This window comes from Calypte anna, chromosome 2, assembly GCF_003957555.1.
Source record: "Calypte anna isolate BGI_N300 chromosome 2, bCalAnn1_v1.p, whole genome shotgun sequence".
Taxonomy (NCBI): Eukaryota; Metazoa; Chordata; class Aves; order Apodiformes; family Trochilidae; genus Calypte; species Calypte anna.
The window spans coordinates 25,278,266-25,301,816 of NC_044245.1; the positions used below are offsets into that span (position 1 = coordinate 25,278,266).

At 40.7% G+C, this 23,551-nt stretch overlaps 1 protein-coding gene across 2 annotated transcripts in view; it reads left to right on the forward strand.

Moving 5' to 3' along the window:
- DYNC1I1 (dynein cytoplasmic 1 intermediate chain 1) overlaps positions 1-23,551 on the forward strand; it is a 186,813-nt gene that overhangs the window by 147,935 nt on the left and 15,327 nt on the right. For both annotated transcript variants that reach the window (XM_030444777.1, XM_030444778.1), the window contains exons 15-16: positions 10,878-11,018; positions 17,275-17,400. In XM_030444777.1, the coding sequence (XP_030300637.1) occupies positions 10,878-11,018; positions 17,275-17,400 (267 nt within the window). The remainder of the gene's footprint in view (positions 1-10,877; positions 11,019-17,274; positions 17,401-23,551) is intronic.

The window sequence follows — 23,551 nt, forward strand, 5'->3', positions numbered from 1 at the left end:
GTATTGAGTGCTACTGCTGGTTTATGAGAGTTTACTCAGAACTGGTTTATCCTTTTGGTTTCTTATTTGTAAATTTAATCTCTCTAACAGCATCTGACACCATATTACTTTCCTGCTTCTGCCAGTGTTGTCTGCTTAATCCTGTGCACATTATCCTCTTTGGTCATGAAATTCAATTCCTTTCTGTTTCACAGGTTCAGAATCAATGTCCAATTGTAAAGTGAACCATAAAAGCTCTGTGTTTATATTGTCGATTGAGGTTGTGTAGCACCCTGGGGTGCTTGCAAGAAAGACACTTTTATAGCAGGCATTTGACTGATAGATTGAAAGCACCATCTCTCTTAAAAACTCTGCCTTGACATTCTATAATCTGTTTTTGTGGTTAACACATTTTCTATCTAAAGGCAGTTCAACCAGGTGACTGAGAATAAGGTTTTTAGTAACGGAAGAGTGAAGGTTTTGTAGATAACACTAATACACGGTTCACATTATCACCCATCACATTAGCCAATAATTAGATCCCTGGGTGAACAATAAGCAACCAGAAGCAGGAAGAAAAGAAAGGGAATTTGTAAAGGTAGTCACTTGATAGCCAGAGCATTACCTGGGCCCTGATGAAGTCAATAGGGCTTTCAACTTGAATTCAAGCTACACCATGTGAGTGAGTCTTGGATACAGAGCTGTCAAAAGGATATCCTGATGTGAAGTGTCTGCAGAGATCTGCCCTTAATTAGGTATTGGCTGTATGATGCTTTGAAGAGGTAAAGTGCTAAGTGGAAATATTAAGTGTTGGTAATTAATTAAGCACTAATCCTCATCAACAAATAGCAGAAGGTTAAATAATGAAATGTAAGTATTGTTATTATTACAGCAATTGCTGTTTGGAGTGCAAATTTTTAGACAGTGTATCAAGGGACAGAAGCTAACGTGGAATCGTTAGAGTGCAGCAAAACATAATCTAGTTTCATCTAAAGGCTAGAAGATGGCTTGTTTGCTGATGAGGGAGTTATTAGGGGTCTGGATAGAAAGGTGGATTTTATTACCTCTTTTGTCCTTCACATGTCTCCTTTATCTCTTACCCTTCCAATGAAGGGAAGTGTTAATGACTGATTTTCTTCTCTTACATCTGTGCCTAAGTCATACTCAGATGGGCAGCTGAGTAGAAAAGAGACTGTAAGAGCATTGCTGCATTCCCCTCTATGCTTGTCTCCCTCTTGGCTGAATGTTCAAGTAATTGTGGTGAGTGCCATAACCAGGAGGTGCAGAGGTGAGCAGACTGGTAGTAGGATTATTACATAACTGTTAGCAGGGACTCATTGAGCCAGAGGACCCTTGGTGACATTCTAGGTTCTTTGTTGTCTATGCTGTTCTGCCTTACCAGCACGTGCATCAGTGGTAGCTCCCTCTCCTTTAGCTTCTCTTTCCTGTGCTCTTCACATGCTGCTTTTGGTGTCCCATGTTGTTCCAGTCTGCAATCAGCTGTGCTTTGTGAGAAACCACATTTTAAACAGCAAAAATTTCTCTACCTTCAATATCTTATACCCATCTGTTTGCTGATTATCTTGGTCCTCTCCCTATCAGCACTTCAAACTCCACTGTTTTTTCAACTGATGTGATGGTTGAACACCATCTTTTCAGAGGTCAAGCTGAAGCCTATCACTAGAACAATGCAAAGAAGCTGTTGCCAAAAATAAGTACCTCTACCCCCAAGTCCCCTTCCCCAAAAGCCTGGCTGATAGGATCTGATAGATCTGATAGTAGTAGACCAAACTAATTGTGATGGGAAATGGTATAGCAGAATGAATCGAACTATTACATGATTGTCTTGATTAATCACCAAGCAAATGCACACACTGGCAATTTTTAAAGTTTACTAAAATATCAGGGTACTCCCTTTTATTGTTATTTATCAAGAGGGTAGGTGCTCCAAAAGAGTATCCTGTAAGCCAGTGGTTTGGGCACCAAGCCACCCTGCAAAGGTCTGCCTGGATGGGACCGCAACATGTGTACAAGCTGTACCTTGTGCTTACAAACAACTATGGTTTCATTGCAAGTAGGATATTCTCAGGATAAAGCTTTGAGTTTAATGTGCTGATGCTTCCTGATGAAACCCAGTTTTGTCACTTGGGGCCTGCCCTACTTCTCCAGTTTGTAACTGGTCTCTAACAGTGAAATGGACTGGTGAAATGCAGAGGTTGCCCATGTATCTTATCTTGGATACACTTAAGTGTAGATGAGAGCTGAATTTAGTGAAATTTTAGAAATTCTCACTACTTTCAGTGTTGAGCTTATTCATTCTTGATGTTATTTTCCCAAGCTTTCCTAAATCCTTTAGGCCATACTCAGTCTTTTTGCAATAGCACATAGGGCCTTTTATATGATTCTTACTGCATATGAAGTTGTATCCTCCTGGATTCTTCAGGGCATCCATCATTTGAGTTCTTATGCAGCCACTGAAAAGAAATAAGTGCAATACATACATTGGACATCTCTTGGAAGTGCTACCATTACTTCCTACCACTGACTGTGTAGAAGCCCAAGTCTAGCAGATAATCAGTTGTAGCTTTTGAGGGCTTTCTTGCATCTGGACAGCCTCAGACCCTATCTAAGGCAGATGTGGCAGCACTTCTGAGTTTCTGGGTCTGTCTCCTTAAATTGGCTTCTCCCAGAGCATTACCAGGAAGGAATCTGCTTCTTTATCCCACATCACACACACACAGAGCTGTACCTTGATTCTGCAGCCAGAAAAGCAAAGGTACAACCAGAAAAAAAACCAGGATGTGCTCCGAGCAGATACTAAGTCAAACTACAGGGGTGTCAGGACCTCTGGCTTTCTGCACTTCTCACCTCACTGAATATGGATGTAATCTGCACCTGTATCCAGTGCCATGGTGTGTAATCTCAAAAGGGCCTGGAGAGTTTAGGGATGAATAGAAATAACACCAGGAAGAAAAGAAACAATGTACTATGAGGGAGACCAAGACTTTAGTCTGCTTTGGAAGGAGATGGACTGAAAACAGGCAGTTCTCCCTGTTTCCTTCTCTCTGTGGGATCCTTTACTAATACCTCTTTTCCATTGATTTTGTTGGTGCTCAAATGTCTAGCTCAGAGGATGTTTTAAACACTCTTATTTTAGGTACCTGGCTTATTTTAGGTCCCCCTCAATGCTGCATCACAGCACAGAGCTCCTTCTTGACTGCTCATAAGGCAATCACTTTGACAACACAGCATTTCCAGAGCAGGCTTTTCTCTTTGATAAAAGCAATTGAAATTATTAATCTGATTAATCACTGACCAATGCTAATTTTATGTGACTATAGGAGAATACAAAGGATGATAAAGTAGCATGCTGTATTTCATGGAAATGGTCTCTCTGTGGTGTGAGTTCAGAATTTTGAGTTTTGTCCAAAAACAAGGCAATGAATGAATTTGTTTCAGAGCTGACTTTCTGTCAAAAGGCCAAACTGACTTGGGGAAGAGGGTGGAGTTGCTTGTTCAGACAGGATTTTTTTAGTTTTTGCCCTTTACCTCTGGAGCCAGAGGTCTGGCTCTCATCCAGCTGAAAAAAAAAAAAAAAAAAAAAAAAAAAAAAAAAAAAAAAAAAAAAAGGTATTTTCTAGGTAATTTTAAAGAGCAAAACCAAAGTGAAGTCAGGTGGCTTGAAATCAGCTCCAAGTTCTTCCCATGAAATGTTTCTCATGATTTTGGTTTTCAGTGTAGCCATATTTGAAAAGTGATATGAAAATATTCTTCAGCTGGCCAACATACTTCATTTACTCATGGGAACCATGCTTCTTCTTGGTGAGACGCTTCATGAAGAATGGCACACACAGCCATAAAAATAAAACAGCCATCTAAAATACTGAGGCTCTTCTGAAAAACTCAGTGAGCTAAAGTCTGTTGCAGAAAAGCCTAACATAAATCCAGCTGCAGCCAGTGAAAGCTTTATTTGCACATGGAAAGCAGAATTGGATTTCAGGAGCTCATCTAATCTGTACAAAACAAAGTCGTGATTCCTTTTTCCCCTGAAATCAAAATGCAAACCTCCCACTGACTGTTCTGTCGCAGAATTACACTGGAGGATCAAGCTCGCATGTATCAGTGATACATTTTGGGAAAATTATCAGTACTTGAAGCCCAGGATTTCTTCCTTAATGGAAATTTTCTCCCACCTGCTTCATGCAGCCATCCTTTCTCTGCTATGTGAGAGACTCTGATTATCAGTAAGACCTTCTACAGTGTTTTTGAGCTTCCAAAAAAGAAAAATTTGAGCCATCTTTAAAAGTAGGTAGAAATTCAAAAGAAAATTATAGTATTTCTAAAGAAACCTCATGGCTGAAATGCATAGTTTGTCGGATAGGAAGAAGTGCTGGCTTGCTTAAAGTGTGTTTTAAATAAAAGGTGGAAAAATTGATTAACATTTAGCAATGAAGTCAGCAGTCTGAGGAAACACTGAATAAATGGCAGATGCCTGTACAGGCTTCTCCATGGTTTCCATCCACACTGCATCTAGCTTGATGTGGGAGACTGGAGCAATAGATATTATACCTCAAGTACTAGAAACCTGTAGGCACAACTTTCAAAAGGGTGGAGTAAAACTGGGAATAAAAGTGGATGATCTAAAATACAGAAATAAGCATGGACCAGCCTGGCCAGTAAGAACTGGGGATAAAAGTGTTCTGGGGAACACTGTCCTCCCTGGTGCCTCCCTGTAACTCAGTCTTCATATTAGCTTCTTCAAAAAAAAATCTTTCTTAAGCCTGTTTTGCAGGGTCCCAAGGCCTACAGATCTTCTCATGTTTGGAAATTCATCTGTGGCAAGCAGATATCATTAATTATTTTAAATTTACAGCAGACATCAAGTAATACACATTTATATCAAGCTTACTGAAAATTGTTATTCAGCTAATACACAGTGATGAAGAGGAATGCCACACTTTCTGCTTTTTTTCTTTAGAAAATAGAAAGATCTTTTTCCATTGAGCAAGTGGAGAGGCACAGTAGAAGAGAGCTGTAAGACCAGAGTGAACAGCTATGGTCTAGCAGCACAGCCTGAAGGTATCACATCTCTGCAGAGGACTTAAAACAGCTAAGAAGGATTAACAAAATAAGCAGTTTACCTGTCAGTATAGCTTCCAGACTATCTCTACAGACCCTGTATATGCTCTGCTGTCTGACTTATACTTCTGAAAGTCAGGTAATACCTGACTTCCCAATTTATTTTTTTTCTCCATGCCACAATATTAGACATTAAGTTCAGTTCCCATTAAAACCTCCTGTGCCAGTCATCAAACCTTTTCCCCTTTGCTTCCTTTTTGTATGCTCATCCGTGACACTCTGACTTTGAAGAAACCCACCAACATGTAATCATCATGTTATCTCCAGACTTGGTCTGGTCTCATAACCCCTTTGTTTTGGTCTCACCCTTGTCCCCGCCTCCTTCTATAATAATTCCCACATCTTTATGCAAAATATTGGACTCTTATTATTGACAATTAAAAGAGGTCATGCAAAATATTAAACTTCCTTTTTATTATTGGCAATGAAGAAAGGCAACAGTTTCAGCTTCTCTGCAATAACAATCATCTCTAAAAGTAAGCAGTTTTCTGCCTTGACTGTCTGCAACTTTTAGGATGCCAGAAAACAATCAGTGTAGTAAGACTACAGTGTAGGGCTGTGAATTGTGTAGGGATCATTTACACTCTCATTTATTACCTGCTGTGCTACTGAACCTAAAAATGAAGAATGATCCCTTGCAGTTTAGATTTGATTCAGTGACCTAATCATCATCTGACAGTGAGATGACACAACATGGACATAGGTCCTAGTCCAGTGAAATGTCCACTGAGCACCAGAGGCTGACCTGTGATTCAGTACTGAATATGTCTGCCAGAAGGAATTAAAGGCAGGTAAAGGAATTGTTGGTAATTGTTGGCACCTCAGATAGCCAGTGACATTGAGTGGCTAAAGTTGAAGAGCATAAACATCCCCCTTTTGCTTTTTTGCTTTCCTATTGGCATCCTTGAAGAGACTTACTTCCATGCTACTCCTAGAAAAAGTGGAGCAGACTCCAGGTTATGAGTTGTATAGTACTGGGGTCTGTGATTATCCTCTGTGATGATACCCTTCAGGGAGAATGCAGACAGGCTTTGCTGAGCCATCAGGGATGTACCTGTAACTAGCACCTCTGATTTATAGCATCTCATAACAGTTCCTGGGATTGCTGTAGCTTTTTGAACTGTCAAGTTCCACAAATATAATATTAAAGCAGGATCTATGGGATTAGCCTAAATTATCATAACTATTGGAAAGCTATTAGATTTGCTAGCAACATGGCAGTCCAGAAGTGGCAAAATTCCCATTGAGATCAATCAGTCTGAATAAAAAACAGAGCCTTTGTGACTTCATACAAATTGAGAACATGAAGGCTTATAAGAGTAGTAGAGCCTTATACACAGTGGAGTAATTACTCCCTACCACAAAAGGTATGCACAAGTAACCCCAAGCAGCTAAAATTTGGTAATCTGCAAAGGAGACTGTTGAAGGAGGAAAGGTGAAAAAAAAGTAAAGCTGATTTGAGAAGTATTGTGTCAAAAATCACAACAGCTTCCAGCTTCTACTTATGCTGCCTGCATCTTTTGTGTTGTCCTGGCTAACTGGCAGGGTAAGAAAGGAAAAAGTAAGCCTGGATTCAGCAAAGTAGTAAGATATTTTTCTCAAGGTGGAAAAGACTTGGCCTCACATCTAGGGTTTATAAAACAGTGAAAGAGCTCTGAATGGAAGTCGCACAAGCTGTGCCCTATCTCAGTTTCTTTGGCATCCCTCTGGTCAGTGTGCCACCTTTAAATAAAGCCAGCAGAGTTTTGCTTCCTGATGTGTTTTGTGCTGAAGATATGTCTTTCTTTGACACCACTTTTGCTTGTTTGCTTTTAGTGAATAAGGGCTGTTTATACAATATGGTGTCACCATACATCTGTACTGCTGAAGGTACAGTCTAAGGAAGCACTTTTAAGTGGAGCTGACACCCACAGAAATGGTGCCAATGTGTAAAACACTCCTTTCATGAAACAGGCAAAGCCAATAGCTTTTTCTATGGCTTTTTAGAATTCAAATGCTAGTTAAAACCTGTGGATATATATACATTCCTTTATATGGATAATTAGCTATTTTAAGTGTGGCGCCTCCTGGATTAAAGAAAATTCTTCTATGCAAATAAGAAATGGAATAGACTGGTCAAATTCATATGTGGAAAAAAAAAAAAAGAGATCTTTTATATAAATATGTATTATTTATTTAGGCTAGTTCCTTATTTAATAGACAAGTGCTAATTCCTAGACAGCTCCCATGTATTTAAAATGTTCAGTCTGCATTGTTTTTTTTAGCAATGCCCATATACAAACACTGAGGATGAACAATAGATTTTGACGACATGTTTGAAAAAATGAGACAAAACCACGTGTCTTGGAATTGGCTTTTTCCACTAAATGCTCAAATCCTCTCGTATTGAAATCAATGGCAAAACTCCATCGATTCAGTAGAGACACATTTTCACTCCAAACTCTTTTAAAGTAATAGATGCAGCACAAGTATATCTGAAGATACTGTTCTAAACTACTTCTTCTGTTCTGTTGAATAACAGAGTGGGTTGATATTTAAGAATGAAAGCTCATCAAGTTTAAATTTCAGTTGTTTTATAATAATAGCCATATGGTGGTTATAGATTGTGTAAGACTGAAGTTTTGGTAATTTAAAACTGCTTTAAAGTAACCTTTACATGGTTCCATATTTCAACATTTACTGAAAGTGGTCGGTACCGGTCCTTACTTATAGATCCTTACATTAAAAGAATCTGCAAGCCTGGCCCCTTCGTTAACTGGCTTATGGTAGGAAAGTCCTGCAAACATTTATATACACACTTAACCTTACAAATCAAGTCTTCACAATGAAATCAACACAACTGCTCTAAGTGAGCAAAATCAGACAGGATGAAATATCAGCTTTTAAGAAAGGTCACTTGCTATTACTGTCAAAGAAAGGATGCTAAGCAAAAAGGATCTCTAGCTTGACCTCTTATGTTCTTCTCTAGTTAAATGATGCAAGAAAGCAAGACATAGTATGGGAAATATGTTTGGTTGGTTGGTTGGTTGGTTGTTTTTTTCCACTGGAAACTATTCATGCTAGGAGGGCATGATAGTGGGGCCACTATGAAGGCTGCAGCACAGTTCTTCTACCACTGCCTGTTGGTGCCCTATGATTTCTCCCTGTTTTCTCAGGCACACTGCAGTTGATCCTGCCTTTTGCTTGAGTTGCTCACATGGCTGCAATTTCTTATTTCCTTGCAGTGCACGTCTCCCTTTCCATTGCCATTCAATTGTGTGTCATTCCTTGCACGTCTGAGATCATTCTCAAAGTTATTCCTGTTGTCCAGATTTTTCTTCTGACTTCCTACTTGAGTATCTCCACTGTTATGGTACAGGCAATACATACTGCAGATCTGCTGTGCTTTTCACCTGAAATTTTGCTAACAGGGAAACTGAGGCACATCAGCAGACAGCAAGATACAGACTAGAACAACATCTCCTGGACTTTCCTTCAAATACTTTGGTCTTTAGGCATGAAGTAGAAAATAAAATGATATAAATGAGAAGAACATAAGTGTCACACTCAAAATAAAATCAAAACAAGTTTTGATTTCTGACCAAAAGAAAATGCTGAAATCTGCCCTGATTGACTGATGTTTTAATAGTCCTCTTACTTCTGTGCAATATTGTTACTTCTCCCATGACACTAAATGTTAAAGTGCTACATGTGCAGCACATTTCCGTTAAATAAGAAAAATACCAGCTAGCTCGTAGTTGTCCAGATTTCCTTCCCCTTCAGTATACTGTTGTGTTCCATGGCCATCTTTTCAGAATTTGAACCTAAATTAGATGTTTTCAGTGAAAATACACACTATGGCAGATAGACATTGTGGATCCCTATGGCTCATTCTAAATATTATTTCCCATCTTACATCTGTAAGGATTCCCTTTGAAATCTCCTATGAAACTGCCTCTTCAAAAGCTTACTCTTCATTTGGCCCTCAAACCCAATGCTTTAGTATGCTTTTAGAATGCTTTAATACAGGCATGTAAGCAATTCCATTAACACGCCTAAGTAACTCCACTGGTACTGATAATACACTAAGCAGATACATATGTGGTAGGAGAACAAGACCTTGCTTAGGTAAGAAAATATTCTTGTAATTTTTCCCCTTTTCTTTTAGAAAATCCTAGCTTTGGAAAAGAAATAAAAATGTATAAAGTTGGGGTAGTAAAATCAAGCTCTAATTTAATTTTGTTGTCAAACAAATCAAAATGTTTGGTATTGGAAAATGCACAAAAACATTAGGCCAGTTGTACAAATCTGGGACCCGCTCCTGTAATCATTCAAAGTGTCTTTCATTAATTCAAGTAAAGGGAAGACTGGCCTGTGGAATCAATCCCTTTGTATTTTCAGTAGTTTTTCTTGAAAGGAAGTCGTGTAGTTAAATCTCCTAATACAGAAATATTTCCAAATGCTTTGCCATGCAGCCCTGCAATAACAACACGCTGTTGTGGATGGGCACAAACACAGCAGTAGAGAGGTACCTGTGTGCACCCACATCCCCCCATGTGCTGAGCCGCAGGGGTTGTGGCCCCGGCAGGCACCGAAAACACCACGTAGCCCAGGAGGGGCAAAATCAAAACCGGCAAGGGCCCAGCTGTAAATAGATCTTAAACTGGCTGCTTTATTGCTCTAAATTTATAAAAGGAAAGCGATATAATAATTGCAATTAGTGGCTCCACTTTTCAGAAAAATAATGCAAGGCTACGCAGTTGAAGTGTCGCCGACGTTGTTTCCTTTGTAAAATGAACGAGGGTGCACTTTAGAGGGACCTGACCGAGATGTCCTGTCGGATAAACTTTACACATGTACAGAGGCACCCGATTTCTTGCAGAAGTCTCAGTGAGAGGCGTTTGGGGGCTGCGGGCGCTCGTCCGGCCGTGCCCGGTTTGCCAGGGAGGCGGCGGGGCCGCCGCGGGCAGCTGGCGGGGAAAGGCGGGGGACAGACCCTCAAGAGAAGTCCCATTGTTTAGATTTCTGCCACAAGCCACGAGAATACTTAATTTCTTTCATCTCTGGAGTTTTTTATTATCATTCAAATTTCATTTCCCATTAATTGATCGGGGATTAGCGAAGCCATTATGCAAAAATTAGACAAGCCAGATGCGATGAATAATTCATGACGAACAATTACACTTCTATTCCCGGTGTACTTCCTAACTTCCCTCCTGCCTGCTGGAGCTGGCACCCTTCGCTCCCGGCGGGGTGGCCGCGGGGTCCCCATCCCCACAGGGCCGGGGGTGCGGGCGCTGTCCCCGCCCGCCGCTAGGTGGCAGCCGCCGCCCGCAGTGCGCAGGGGGGTGCGGAGGGCGCTGCGCGGCTCCCGCTGCTCTCACGATCTTTATCGGGAGCGACCGCAAGCTCGGTTGGCTCGGGCGGCCGCGGCGGTGCCCACGGTACCTGCCTCCTACCTTCCTACCTCCCTGCCTCCTGCCTGGCGCATCCCCCTCCTCTCCCCCCCTCCCCCCCGCTGCTGCCGCCGGGGTGCCGGCTCGGAGCGGGTCCCCCCGCCCCGTCACTCGCGCGTCCCACACCCCTCACGCCGGGCATCTCATTTATCCCACCGGACAGTTGTTGCCCCATTAAAGCGCGGTCCCACCCTTCGCGAGGACCTTTCATCTGGGGAAGTTTTATGACACTTTGTAAATGTGCAAAGTTTTTAATTAGACTCGCCAGACAGCCCCAGGCAGCACTAGCGCCACGAAGTCTTCATGCTTCTCTCTGCTTTACAGCACAACAAGCCGCTCTACTCCTTTGAAGACAATGCCGACTATGTCTACGATGTCATGTGGTCGCCAGTGCATCCCGCGCTCTTCGCCTGCGTGGACGGGATGGGGCGCCTGGATCTGTGGAACCTGAATAACGACACCGAGGTGAGGCGGCGCGGCGGCCCGGCGGCGGCGGCCGGGGGTGGGAAGGCGAGGGCGGGCGGGCGGTGGGGCGCCGGGAGAGACCTTAACCCTGTGAGGGCCGGCGGCGCGGCGCTGCCGAGCACCCCCTTGCTCCTCCCGCCGCGGGCCTGCGGGGGCGCCGGGATCCCTCAGGGCGCTGGGAGCTCAGCGTCGGCCGCCGCCCGCACCCCGGGGCGCGGCGGGGAGGGCAGGTCCCGCTGCCGGGGGCTCCTGGCCGCCCCTCTTCCTCCTTCCCTCCTTCCCTCCCTCCCTCCCCCGTCCGCCGTGCTGTGCCTCCCGCCCTCCCCCGCGGCGGGGCCGCTGCTCTCGGGTACCTGCCAGGGGTGGGGAGGGCTGGCTCCGGCACCCCCGGCAGAGAGCCAGCACAAATGAATAGCCGCGGTGCTGAATCGGGAAAGAGCCTCCTTCCCCTCTATGTTATCTTAGGGTGCGCTTTTAAACCGCGCCCGTTTTGTAGATTTTTTTTTAATTCCCCACACCCCTCCGTTTCGGGGACGCCGCGCTCTCGACGGCTCCCCCCAGCCGACTGGTCACACCGGGGCAGCCCGGCCACCCCTCCACGGGCCGAGGGCCGGGCAGCCCTTCGCCAATCTCCCGCGCTGGGGAGCTGCTTCGTGCTCGGGTGGGAGGCTTCATTTTCCTTCCTATTTATCCTCTGTTACAAATCCTCTGGAGATTACAACCTGCAAGCTGCATTCCACTGCCTCCAGTGTGCCCAAAACCCCGCGTGCCCCTTCTCTGCTTGAGTTTTTTTTAAGCACGGGGCATCTCTCTCACGTATTATTTGTGATGTTATATATCCTCGCTTTTTCTTTCTCTTTAAAATTTGCCGCGAAACTTAAAAGGCCCAAATGCAAATGAAAAATAGCAAGTGTTTTGGTTTGTTTGGTTTTTTTTTTTCTCCGTTAACTAAATAGCAAGGACCACTGGGGAGGAAACACCACACCTTTGAATTTTGCTGATGAGAGAGGATTAATCACAGAATTTTTTGCAAAGCTTGAGAATGCTAAATAATGCATTTTTTTTAAAGTTGCTTTCTGAATGTGTCATACACCCCTTTTTTTCCTGCTAATATTTCAGATTTTAAAAACTGATGCACACTTACAGAAAGGCTATTTCTTCTGGATTCGAGTTTTCCCCAAAATAGGTTTTGAAATAAACTGTCATGTTGCTTCGGGTCAGTCTTAGATGGCCAGCAATCAGTCAGTATTCAGAAAAAGAATTGAAATACTTTTTCTTAGATGAAGTTTTAGATATGCCATTTAGATATACACCTAATGCCATGTAAAATTATGAACAAACATACAGCAAAAAAAGTAATATATTAATTGACAGTTTCCTTTTATTTCCATTAAAGAGAAAACCAAAGAGCAAGCATCAGTATTTCCCTCTATATGCTGTATTTTTTACAATATTTTTTTTTTAAGATTAGTTAGATCATTTATATGCCTTTCACATAAACATGCTGTACATTTCAGATAGAGTGAAATACAGGCACAGTTTATGGCTTCCAGTGAGTGGTGCTTGCCATAAATAAGAATGGACAGGTAAGAGGAACCAGCACTGGGCACTGCATTGTCAAGGGGAGCAGTGAGGCCTTTTGAAGTGCTCTGAGCAGGAAGCAGCACAGCCTTTTTAATTAGAGCACATACAGCTGGAGGATATACAAGAGGAGTCTCCTTAGAATTTGTTTTGGGAAGGGAGGGACATATCCTTCAGGTGTTCTCATTAATGCAGGCCTAAACACAGAGCATAAACCCCAGCATTTTTAGAAGAAAGAACAAAAAAAACCAACAAACCCTTTCCCCCAAAATACCAGGGCTGCAGTCTTGCTCTGCTTCAAACCAACTGATGTTTTGCTGTTTAACTCTATGAGACCATAACTTCTTCCCAAAAAACTGGTGTGGACCTCTTGATCCTATTCCCATCAATAATAAGGCTGCACATAGAAAGCTGCTGATACATTTTCAGTGTGTTTACATATAAATACATATGAACATAAGGAAAAAAAATAATTTCAAGCTCAATCCTGCTTCTGCACACGAGGCCACCCCTGAATTCACAAATGATTTCCATTCTGAGTGGTCAAAATCGGCCCTTATGTTAGGATCAGTGGAATTATTTCCATGGTATCTGAGCTTTGTATTTTTATGAGAATTGAATTAGAATCTCTAGAGGCAGAAGTACCATTTGGTTTCCTTACTGAGCACTGATGAAATAAAATTTTAAATCTCTATAAATTATAATATTGCAGATTCTGAATAGATGTGTGGTTTTGTTTTGCCATAGAAGCACCAAAAGTAGCACTGAACAAGGAAGCTGTTAGCAGTTCTTTTAAACATCATAACTGAAAGTGTTGTTTGCTTTTGCCTCTGTCTGGTAGGTCATAATTTGTTTATAATTTTCACGATTTCTGTAATGCATTACGCTGTTTGAGTCTGCACTGTTATTTGCTAAGAAAAAGCCCTTGTTAGCCCTTCCGTCTTTGTAATAAAAAATCTTGGAACACCTATTTTTTAGATTATTGTTATTACTTCTAGATGTCAGATACGTGATGTCAAATTATTTGAGGAGACAATATAAAATGACAGGTATATTAATGTGTTTAGCTGCCAGCTATCGATAGAAATCTCTGTAAGAACTAGATATGATTGTTATTAATGAGACCTGGTTTTGTTAATTTGGCAAATAAGTCACATTTTTATATAGGTATTACTTAGTAAGCCAATTAAGAAAATACCTCCTTTTTGGTTACAATAGGTACCTTCACATTTTTTAACAGTAATATAGTTTTCACTAGTGCTCCCATTTTTATTAAAAACATTTCTCCCCAGAGCTAGATGCTTTGTGATAAAAATAACTAAAACCATTTGACCATATCACAGATTTAATCAATCTAATTATTCTCAAAAGTTCACTGTAAAGTAGCAAGGGTATTTGTGAGGCTCATGTTGATCTGTGGGTACCAGAGATTTTTTTTGTAATATCAATGAAGGCCACCACCACATTTATTTTAAATAAATGTAAAATCTTAAAAAGCAAAATTAATATAAAAACTTAAAAAGCAAAAAATCCTTATCCATTCCTTCATTTATTTTAAAAATAGTCTTATTTTCATGGATTTAGTATAGTGAGTTTTGCAGATAGTTTCAAGATACCAAATGCCAATTTCTTACCTATGTGTTTGCAACATTCCTTTTTTGATCAAGATTGGAGAAGGTCTCTAGGTTACTGGTGAGTCTTATCTATCTAGAAACTGACACTAAACTGGCTTACAAAGTTGCTTCTTCTTTCTGTGTTATATCCCACTGAATTATTTGTTGGGGTATTTTTTTTTTCAGGCTGTACTTTACCTTTGAAAGTGTGAAGATGGTGTCTGTTTCTAGAAAAATATAACATGTATTTGCAAGCAAGTTTTTGACACTGCTGCATAAGCAATAAAAGTGAAAAAAATAAAAGGTATATTCTTGTCATGCAGGTTTTTCTGACTACATGTTTCTTAATCTGTTACCTGTTAAAATCTCATTTCAAAATTGATAAAATCTGACAAGCACCAACTTCAGAGAATTTATAAAGTATTTCAAATGTGATTTTAAAAACATAATGCTACCATTATAAAATAAACTCTTATCTTTGAAATCTAAAATAGGCATGTGTAATTTAACCTATCACTATTGAGAGCAGACAAATTTATTTTAAGATACCATGGTTTGACTCTATTTCTCTCTGAATCACTGGAGAAAAGCCTTTTTATTTAGATTTTTAAAGGCTGTTTCATTATTGCTTTTCATTTTGTTCGATAGCTTTGTGGAACAGGAACAGGATTTTACAAAACCATCGGGTTTGAAAAAAAGCCTGGGTTGTGTACTATTACTGTGGCATGCATGCTGCTTGTTTTTATGTGGAACACTGAAAGAATGCTGTATTAACAAAAAACCCAGCTCTAGAGTTATGTATTTCATCCTTTGGAAAGACTTTGTGAAAATTCAGTGCCTTAAATATATGCTGTGTATATTTGTGTATGAAACAAATATCTTTGATCTACAGTTTTGTGAGAAACATAGCTGGTTAGTGGATTAGGCCTGTAAAATGTGGCATTTACTTGTTGTTTGAAGGAACCCTTTTCCAAATGTTATGAAATTAATTTTGGCTGGAATGAAAATAGCTTTTTTGTTTAGAAATCGGTGATCACAGGGGTAAAACTTCCTTGTTTTCTACTGTGACTTTATCATGGATCAGTGACCCCATGTCATTGCTTTCAAGCCATTGACTCTCACCCACAATTCAGTAACAGACTTGGGGATGAGGAGTTTGCCAGCTTTTTGGGGTAATACTGCCTTGGACAGGCCTTGCACAATGGGGAGATGAGCCCAGTAGCTTATTTGTATTTGAATGGCTTCTTAAAGGGTGGGAGGGTGGTATCTGCTTTCTGATTGCTAGCCAGCTTTATTTCTCCATCGTTCTGCAAATAAAATCCTCTTGGATTTCCCATGGGGGGCTTGGGATGCTGCAGTGAAACCCTTTGCTGAGGTAATGCTTTCTCTTGGCAGGATCCTTGTGCAGCCTTGTGTCAGGGTCAGTGAGAAGCAGAGAACTCTCCAGAAGGAGAGGGGCAAGGCAAGCAGCCCTCTACTCAGTCCTTGTCCTGCTACTGCACACACACAGTGGCTGTAACAAGAGTCTTGAGAAGTCTGTAAAGGTTCAGCTTTCTGCTGGCATTCGTCTCGAGTGACACAATGAATGTGTTGGAGCTGAGGAGTAGGAGATTGGCATGGGAGCCATAAAGTGCTTTGAAATTATTTTTCTCCTGGATCTTTGGACCTATCTCACAATTACAATACAGAGTTACAGTCAGAGAACTGAAATGAAGTCAGCAAAATACCGGTTTTGTTAATTTTGCCAGTTTGTCAATGTTCAGACCAGGCTTGCTTTCTGCTTCTGCTGCATTGTGCTGGCAATGAGGACCGAAGGAATTCCTGTTGGTCCTCCAGAAGTAGCCTAGACTCTAATTTCTGCCCAGGTACCTCTTGCTCTCAAATTCCATCTCTGTTTATAGATCCCATGACGTCCCCTTGTCCCCATCTAACCATATGACTGAGGTTTGTTTCCATAGATGCATCTGGTGGAGGAGCTGCTTCTGCAGCTACCCTGCCCCATTTTCCCTGACCTAAAAGCTAAAGAGAATTAAAGCTAAAAGAAGTTTGGAATACTGTCATGCCAAGTTACAGGCTCCTTGCTCAGGCAGGTTCTCCTATTAAAGGCAGTTGGGTGGAGCAGTAGTAGACCTGAAGGTTACCATCATTTGTCTTACGAGGTGACCTAAATCAACTGAGTGATCTACCTATCTGGGACAAACACCCACACAGTTCCTTCTTCCTGCAGCATCTTTTGATGCACTCATTCCAGCACAGATTACAAATACTTCTCCTAAGATGGCGTTCATTGCTCGTTGCTTTATTCATCCCACACATTAGCCAGAATCTTTATATATTCTCATGGATCACTTGTTAAGTTGGTTGACTTGGGACAGGGAGAGGGGTTGGAAATTAGACAGCATCCAGGTGTATTAAAAGCAGAAGAAGTCTCCTGAGGATATAGAAGAGAACTGTGGGAATGTATTGTAGGAGTTCCTAAATGTCAGCTCAGCTGTTCTTACTTCTGCTGTGTTCTTGCTCTGAAGTGCTTAGCTCAGGACTTTTCTGACATAATACCTAAGCTTTGACCTCTGCATCTAGCTGCAGAGGTGCATATGGATTAAAGAATGTGTCAGCATGAATACAGGGATGTGTCTGCCAGCCTTCAGGTTATCTGGGCCTGAATCAGAGGCAGAAGCCAGATCAGGACTGAAGCCAAGTCCTACCCTAAGTTGGTTCTTGGTCATAAGTCAGTGACTTTCTCAAAAGAAGCAGATGTGGTTTTGCATGTCTCCAAGGTTAAGGGGAAAAAAATGTTTCATTTACTGCCCTTTACTGTGGAAAAGTCTTCCCTGCTCATTCCGAGCAATCCCTTAGTCTTTCTTAGTTTTAGCACATGTGATCAAAGAAACAATGAAACCCTTTTTTTTTTTTTTTTTCTCCCCCCAACAAGGGTTGTATGTTACTTCTAGCAATGCCAAGTAACTTGTGACTCACCCAGCTAAGCAGGACATTGGAAACTGACCTCCGGGTTCTCAGGCTGTGTGATTTTATTGTCCTTCCTATTCCTATTGTTTCAACAGGTTCCCACAGCCAGCGTTGCCATAGAAGGAGCTTCTGCCCTCAACCGTGTCCGCTGGGCCCAGGCTGGGAAGGAGGTAGCAGTCGGGGATTCGGAAGGCCGCATATGGATCTATGATGTTGGAGAGGTACTATTATTGTTTTGTGGTGGTGTTTTTTTAAAGTTTGTCTTCTGAAGAATGCCATATCCAAGTCTGAGACAAGATTATGTATCAAAACACATGAGTAGGACACCTCCAAAGAATTATCCAGGTTCCTTTCAGTGAAGTCCCTGTTGATTCTGGGTTATCAACAGTGTGTTAGTTGTAAAGCTACCTTGTGAAGAACTCATGTTAGTTTCTAACTTAAGACTCATGAGAGAAGTCTTTTCTGAAAGTTTTTGGTGTTTGTAAAACTTTCTTTTTAAATGGTTCCGTGGGTATAGTTGTAAAAAGTTACAAAGGAACATAAAGTGGAAAATATGAAGGAGTGCAAAAATGAGCTGTGCTGCTCTGAAGTTCATCCTGAAGGGTTTACTTTTCATACTCCAGTATCTCATACTTCATGACTGTAGATTTTTCTCAGTGTGACAAGTACAGAATACCTATATAAATACCAATGCTGAATGTGTGCAAAAGCACTATCAGGAGGAAATGAGAGGTGTCATGTGGAGGATGGTAGGTGCATGTGTGATAAAGATTATGTAGGTGCTGAGTAATAGCAGGATGTGTATTCTGTGTCTAAGGCTGCTCTCAATTCGCCTTGCCACATCTTACAAAACCCATCTAAACTGCAGTGTGTTTGGCACTGATGGAATCTACCTCTTTGTTGATGAATACGCTATAAAGTGTTCTGTCGGCATTACAATCCCTTGGAACAGCTAAGGGTGAATCTCTGAGCAATCAGCTTTTATGTAGAGAATTTGTTTTCCATCATTATCTGTGATAGGATACTGAGATAGCCATCTCTACACAGTAGGGAAACATTATAGAATACATACAGAATTATCTGTAACTCTCGTAAAGTGATTTTATGGCCCATAGCAAAATTGCTTGTGCATGACTCATTTTTGGATTGCATTCACTTGTGCAGGAGTTGCCTTTCCCCTCAAATGTTTGCAGAAACTTCTTGCTGTATTGTTAGCATAATTTCTAAACTGTCTAAGGTTACTGCATTCAGATTTCCCTTAGTACACTGGCAGGCCAGTGTGTTTTTGTTTATTTTTCAGTTTTGCATGACTGTTCCGAAAAGGTGGTTTTTCTGTCTTCCAAGTGATACAACAGGCTATGGAAATGTCTTTGATGACAGCACAGTCTGATCTTGTCTGGGAGTCTAGACAGACTGTAGAAATGTCTCTTTTTGTGTATCATACAGCAAATCATTCATAGGATTGTTTATCCCTGCAAACTTGCCCAGGAGAAAATAGGTTTAGTGTTCTATGTAGAATAAGTAATATTTAGGTTTTTGGCCTTTCCTCTGTGCAATCAGACTTCAGCATGCAAAATGAGTCACAGTGATACACTCAGATCAAAAAGAAGACAGGCTTCTATTAATGGAAGAGGAAAAAGAAAAGAGAGTAATTCAGCATTATTTATTTGTGTGACTCCAAATCAATGATACATAAATTGTTCTGCTTCACATATGTTGCATACCCTGCCTGTGCAGAGCCCCAGCATCTCCAGCTCAGCTCCATGCACACTGACACAAATGGATGCTCATCCACATGGCTGCTGGCAGCTCATGGGACAGTGCTACCCCTCCTCCTCCTCTCTAATGAATGAAGGAGCTCATTAGTTTGTTGCCTGGTTCATTTTGGCAGTATCAGTCTCTGCAGTAATTCCTCTACCAAATTTAGGAGAGGTGGCCTGGGCTGCAACAGCTTCAGATACTACCAAAGCTGCTGTGTTTCTTGTGGCATTTTTTGATTAAAGAAAAAAAAAAAAAAAGAGTCCTTATATATTTTCTAGCACAATTCTTCTCACTTTAAGCCTTAAGTGAAATGTAGGAATACTCTGCAGCTCAAGAGTCTGGAACTGAGGGTGTGTATAGTGAATAACAACCTCTTTTGTCACTGACCCTCTGTGCCAGTCCCTAAGCACTCTCTGATGAGTTACTCTGTGCTTAGCTGTCCTGACCCATGTCACACAGGACATTCACAGCCTGCACGTGCACTTTTGGAAGTGTCTGGCAGAAATATCGTAGCCTTTGAGGCTTTCTGTTTCAGCATGCAGACACTGTCCAGTTTCTTGGCTCAGCTGGTGTCCTCCTTTGTGGTTTTTTTTGTATGAGTTTGATTCTGGGATATGGCAGGGCTGATCTGACAGTGTAAAGAGGGACACACCTTCTTCCCTTGCCAGCCAGCCATCCTTAGCTATGTCCCTCACTGCCCAGTTTTTGTGCCAGTAGCAGTTCCTGTCACCATCCATGTTGTAAGGTGAGGGAAGCATTAATTTTTTTGTTTATTGACTTTGTTTCCCTTGGGAAATTTTTATCATTAACTGACTCAGTGTGAAAGTAAATGAGTGAGCGAATGGCTGGGGGCAAGGGGCTGGGAGCTGGACCATCCAGCACCTGCCAGCACCTGGCTTTCATATTTGACCCAGCAGTATTGCAAAGCCTGACACTAAGCTGCAAAAGTTGACCTTTCAGCATCAGCATTCTACCTGTCTCCTACTGCATCAGCTTCTGAAAAGGCCTCATCACTGGAAGAACTCATCTCTGCCTGACTGCTAACTCAGTATCATGCACTTCTTTGAAGGTGCATCTTTCTAATCTGGGAAGAGTGGTGTCATTACTCTTATAAGAAAGTCAGCAAGCCAGTCTTTTAAGACCCTAAATACACTTACCAGAAATATTAACACTCCACTGATAAAGCACCCTTTTCAAAATCTTTTTTTTTCTTTCTCATGACACTTCCAAATGTCAGATCACCTTTAAATTTACAAAGCATTGGTTCCATCAGAAAAAGTTGTGATTATATTTGTATTAAAAGAAATCACAGTGTCTTTGAATTTCACATTACTATGTGAGCAGTTTTTCTTACCTGTTCAAATAGACAGCACTGACTGCATGAATTTTGGTCAGAGCAGAAAACATGAAAATATCAAATCATTTGGGAAAAAAATTAAATTATAAGAACTTTTACTTTGGTAAGTTCATCACAGTTTTAAAGAACCTATCCTAGAGACCAATAAAGTTTACACTTCTACTGTTAGCCCATATGGTGTAAAGAGCAAACATTATATGGCCTAAATGAAAACATAAGACCTAACCTTGCATCCTTTGTGAAGGTGAGGAGTGTGACATCGGACTTGTGGATTTGGCCATTTTTTATGTTATCCAGTCATAGTCTTTCTGATGCAAGAAATGGCAGAAACATGAAAAACGTGGCAGGATCCATGACCAGGGAGTTAAAAATAATGGTGACATTTTCCCTTAGGCTATATAATGTTATCTCCTTAGAGTGTGTACTTGTAGTTGTTTGATTTTGGCATCGGGTCTGAAAATAACCGAACACATTTATTTTCACAGTGAGGGGTCTATTTTCTCCTCAATGCATGTGCTTTGTGCCCATTAGCATTAATGGGAGTTACACACACACTTCCAGGGGAGAGAAGACTTAAATAGTCCATATAGATGTTCTCTTGTGGATCAGTAACCACTGATTTTAAAAATGTGAATTATAAAATGAAATAAAAAAACCCAAACAATACGCAAGAATCTGATTGTTTTGCTGTGAGGGTTCTTAAACATATATAACTTAACCAGAGAATATAACCAGTCATTGTAAATGCACTTTGCTCTCTGTAAGATTGAAATATTCAAAACTTCGCTGCTCTAGAAGTTGAGATATTATTATTCTGATAGTGTATTTGAGATATTTTAGCTTTCGAGGTCTTATGGCTTATTTCCTGTGTGGTGAGTTTTCTATATGTTTGAAGTTAATTTTAGCGGAACGTGGAACACTGCCTGTAGATTTATTCACACATCCAGATGATTGATAGTTAAACCTAATTGCATGTCTCTTTTATAGATATGTTTTCTAGAAAGCTTGCTCCCATTGTGCATGCTTCAGTGATGTTACATGGTTGCCACTGTCATAAATATTCTCTAACAACTGCGTTTGTTACTCCCCTGCCTTATTGAGAATGTTCTTTGGACCTTTGGTTGTGGAAGAAGCATCTTCTCATCTACCTTCCATTCTTTCTTTTTTTTTTTCTTTATTTCCCCCATTAATCTCTGCCGGGTCATATTCTGCTTGCACTTTGAATAAATAGAAACTGTAAATCAATTAGTTATTATTTGGCTGTAGTAAAATATAAAGTAAGTTTGCAGCATGGGTTTGGGGAATCTGAAGCTGTAATCACAAGGAGCTCATTACTGTGCACTGTTTTGTTAAACTAGTTACAGGACAAACTATTGTATCTGTTTGGTGGTCTTTCAAGACAGCTGATTCTAGAAATCCTTTTAAAGAGTGGCTAGGATGACAGGTGGAACTGTAGAAAAGTGAGAAAAGGTCTTTCCCTAGACCATCCAGGAGAGCTGACTGCCAAAGAAAGCAGTTCCCTAAGATTCTTTAAAGAATTATTAGTGCTGTCCTCATTTCTGAGCTGTGAAATCAGAATCATATTGATGTTCATGGACTTTTGTTAGGTTTCAGAGTTAATATCACCTTAAGCTCTTCTGGGGTTGCTGCATTAGGTTGTTTATGTACTTCCCATGGTAGGTGTTAGTGCTGTATCTCATTGTCATATAGGACCAGTGAGGGAGGAGCTGACAACTGCCTGAAATGTGTGGATGGAGTGATAGAGTAAGGAATATCCCTGTGGTGCCTATAAAATAATTTCCTTTGAATTCGGTAGCCTTTAACAGCTGCTCTGAGATTCTTAGGGTTCTAAGCAGAGACAAATGCATATTTGTGACCAACTCTCAGATTTCAGCATGGCTATTGAGTCACTTTTTTTCTGGGTAGGATGGGGAGGGGTTGGTACTTTGTTCTGTCTTGAGATCCCTGTGTTTCATTGTAGTTTTCATACCAAAAACATACCCAGCATCTCTTTCATGCAGCTAAAAATTGCTGTAGCCCGGACAGAGAAATATGAAACTATGTTTTCTGCCCTGTAGTTATCTGGGTAGATTTTCCAATAAGTTTACTTTTGCCATCATAAAGCTCCTGTAGACCATATATTGAGTTAGGAAATATTTTTGTCACAAAAATAGGGTTGAGACTCATCGTAAAATATTTTATTTTATAATCTGTGTTGAGTTACAAATAGTCTTGGAACACAGATAAATGGCTCAAACACATATCACGGAGGCAAAATTGAGCAATAATAAGGGGTTGTGCTTACAGCCAAGTTTTATTCAGAAACATTAAAAGACCAAGATGCAGTAGTTACAACAATGAGTGCAATCCACACAATCCAGGCATAGAGGATAGTTAAATGGATTGTGAGGCAGTGCCTGCATTTCACCATTGATATTTCTGCTAAGGAGGCTGAAATGCTGGCCTCAGAGAATTTTAAAAGCATGTTTTAACAAAGCAAAATCTCTTATGAGTTGTTGGGAAATGTAAAGATCTAAGGTTTTGATTTGTTTTCCCTCCACCCCCAGTTTTATAATGTTCAGTCTTGAGAGACTTTTAAAACTCAAAAGTTCTTAGAGATGGCCAAAAAAAAAAAAAAAGATTGAGAGCATACTAGGAACTCAAGCTTTTTTCTTGAATAATATCAGAAATATTGAACAGAACAAGCTCTTTATCCCTCATCATTTGAATTTTGACTGATCTAGCTAGTATTCAAAAAAGGATTTTTGAAGTAGGTTAAATAAGAGCTGCCTAATGAAAAAAAGGCACTAGTTTGAAATCAGTCAATTTAATTACTGTGTTTTATGAAGGCCATTACCCATTGCTGATTACTAGGGTGATAAAATCTTGAAGCTTTGGTAGCCTCCATAGGGGGTGAGCCGATCTAAGTAGAGCAAAGTCCAGTCATTATCACCCTAAATACTTGTGTTTCTCATTACAATATTCATTACTTTAGGTTACAGTGAATGCTTTGAGGTCTTTATGTAAGCACTGGTTTATTTTCTAGTAGGAACACAATGTTATTATGTTGATAAGTTAAAACCAAGCATTTATATACTTTCACAGTTTCAAAGGAGGCTTGGCTACATGCAGATGTAGAAATGCACAGATTTATGCCTGTGAGTACCCCTGTACACTCCTATTGAGGGCTGGTGCTTCTCAGTACAGTCATATCAGTCTGATAAGAAATGAAAAAATATATGAGTTATCTTCTT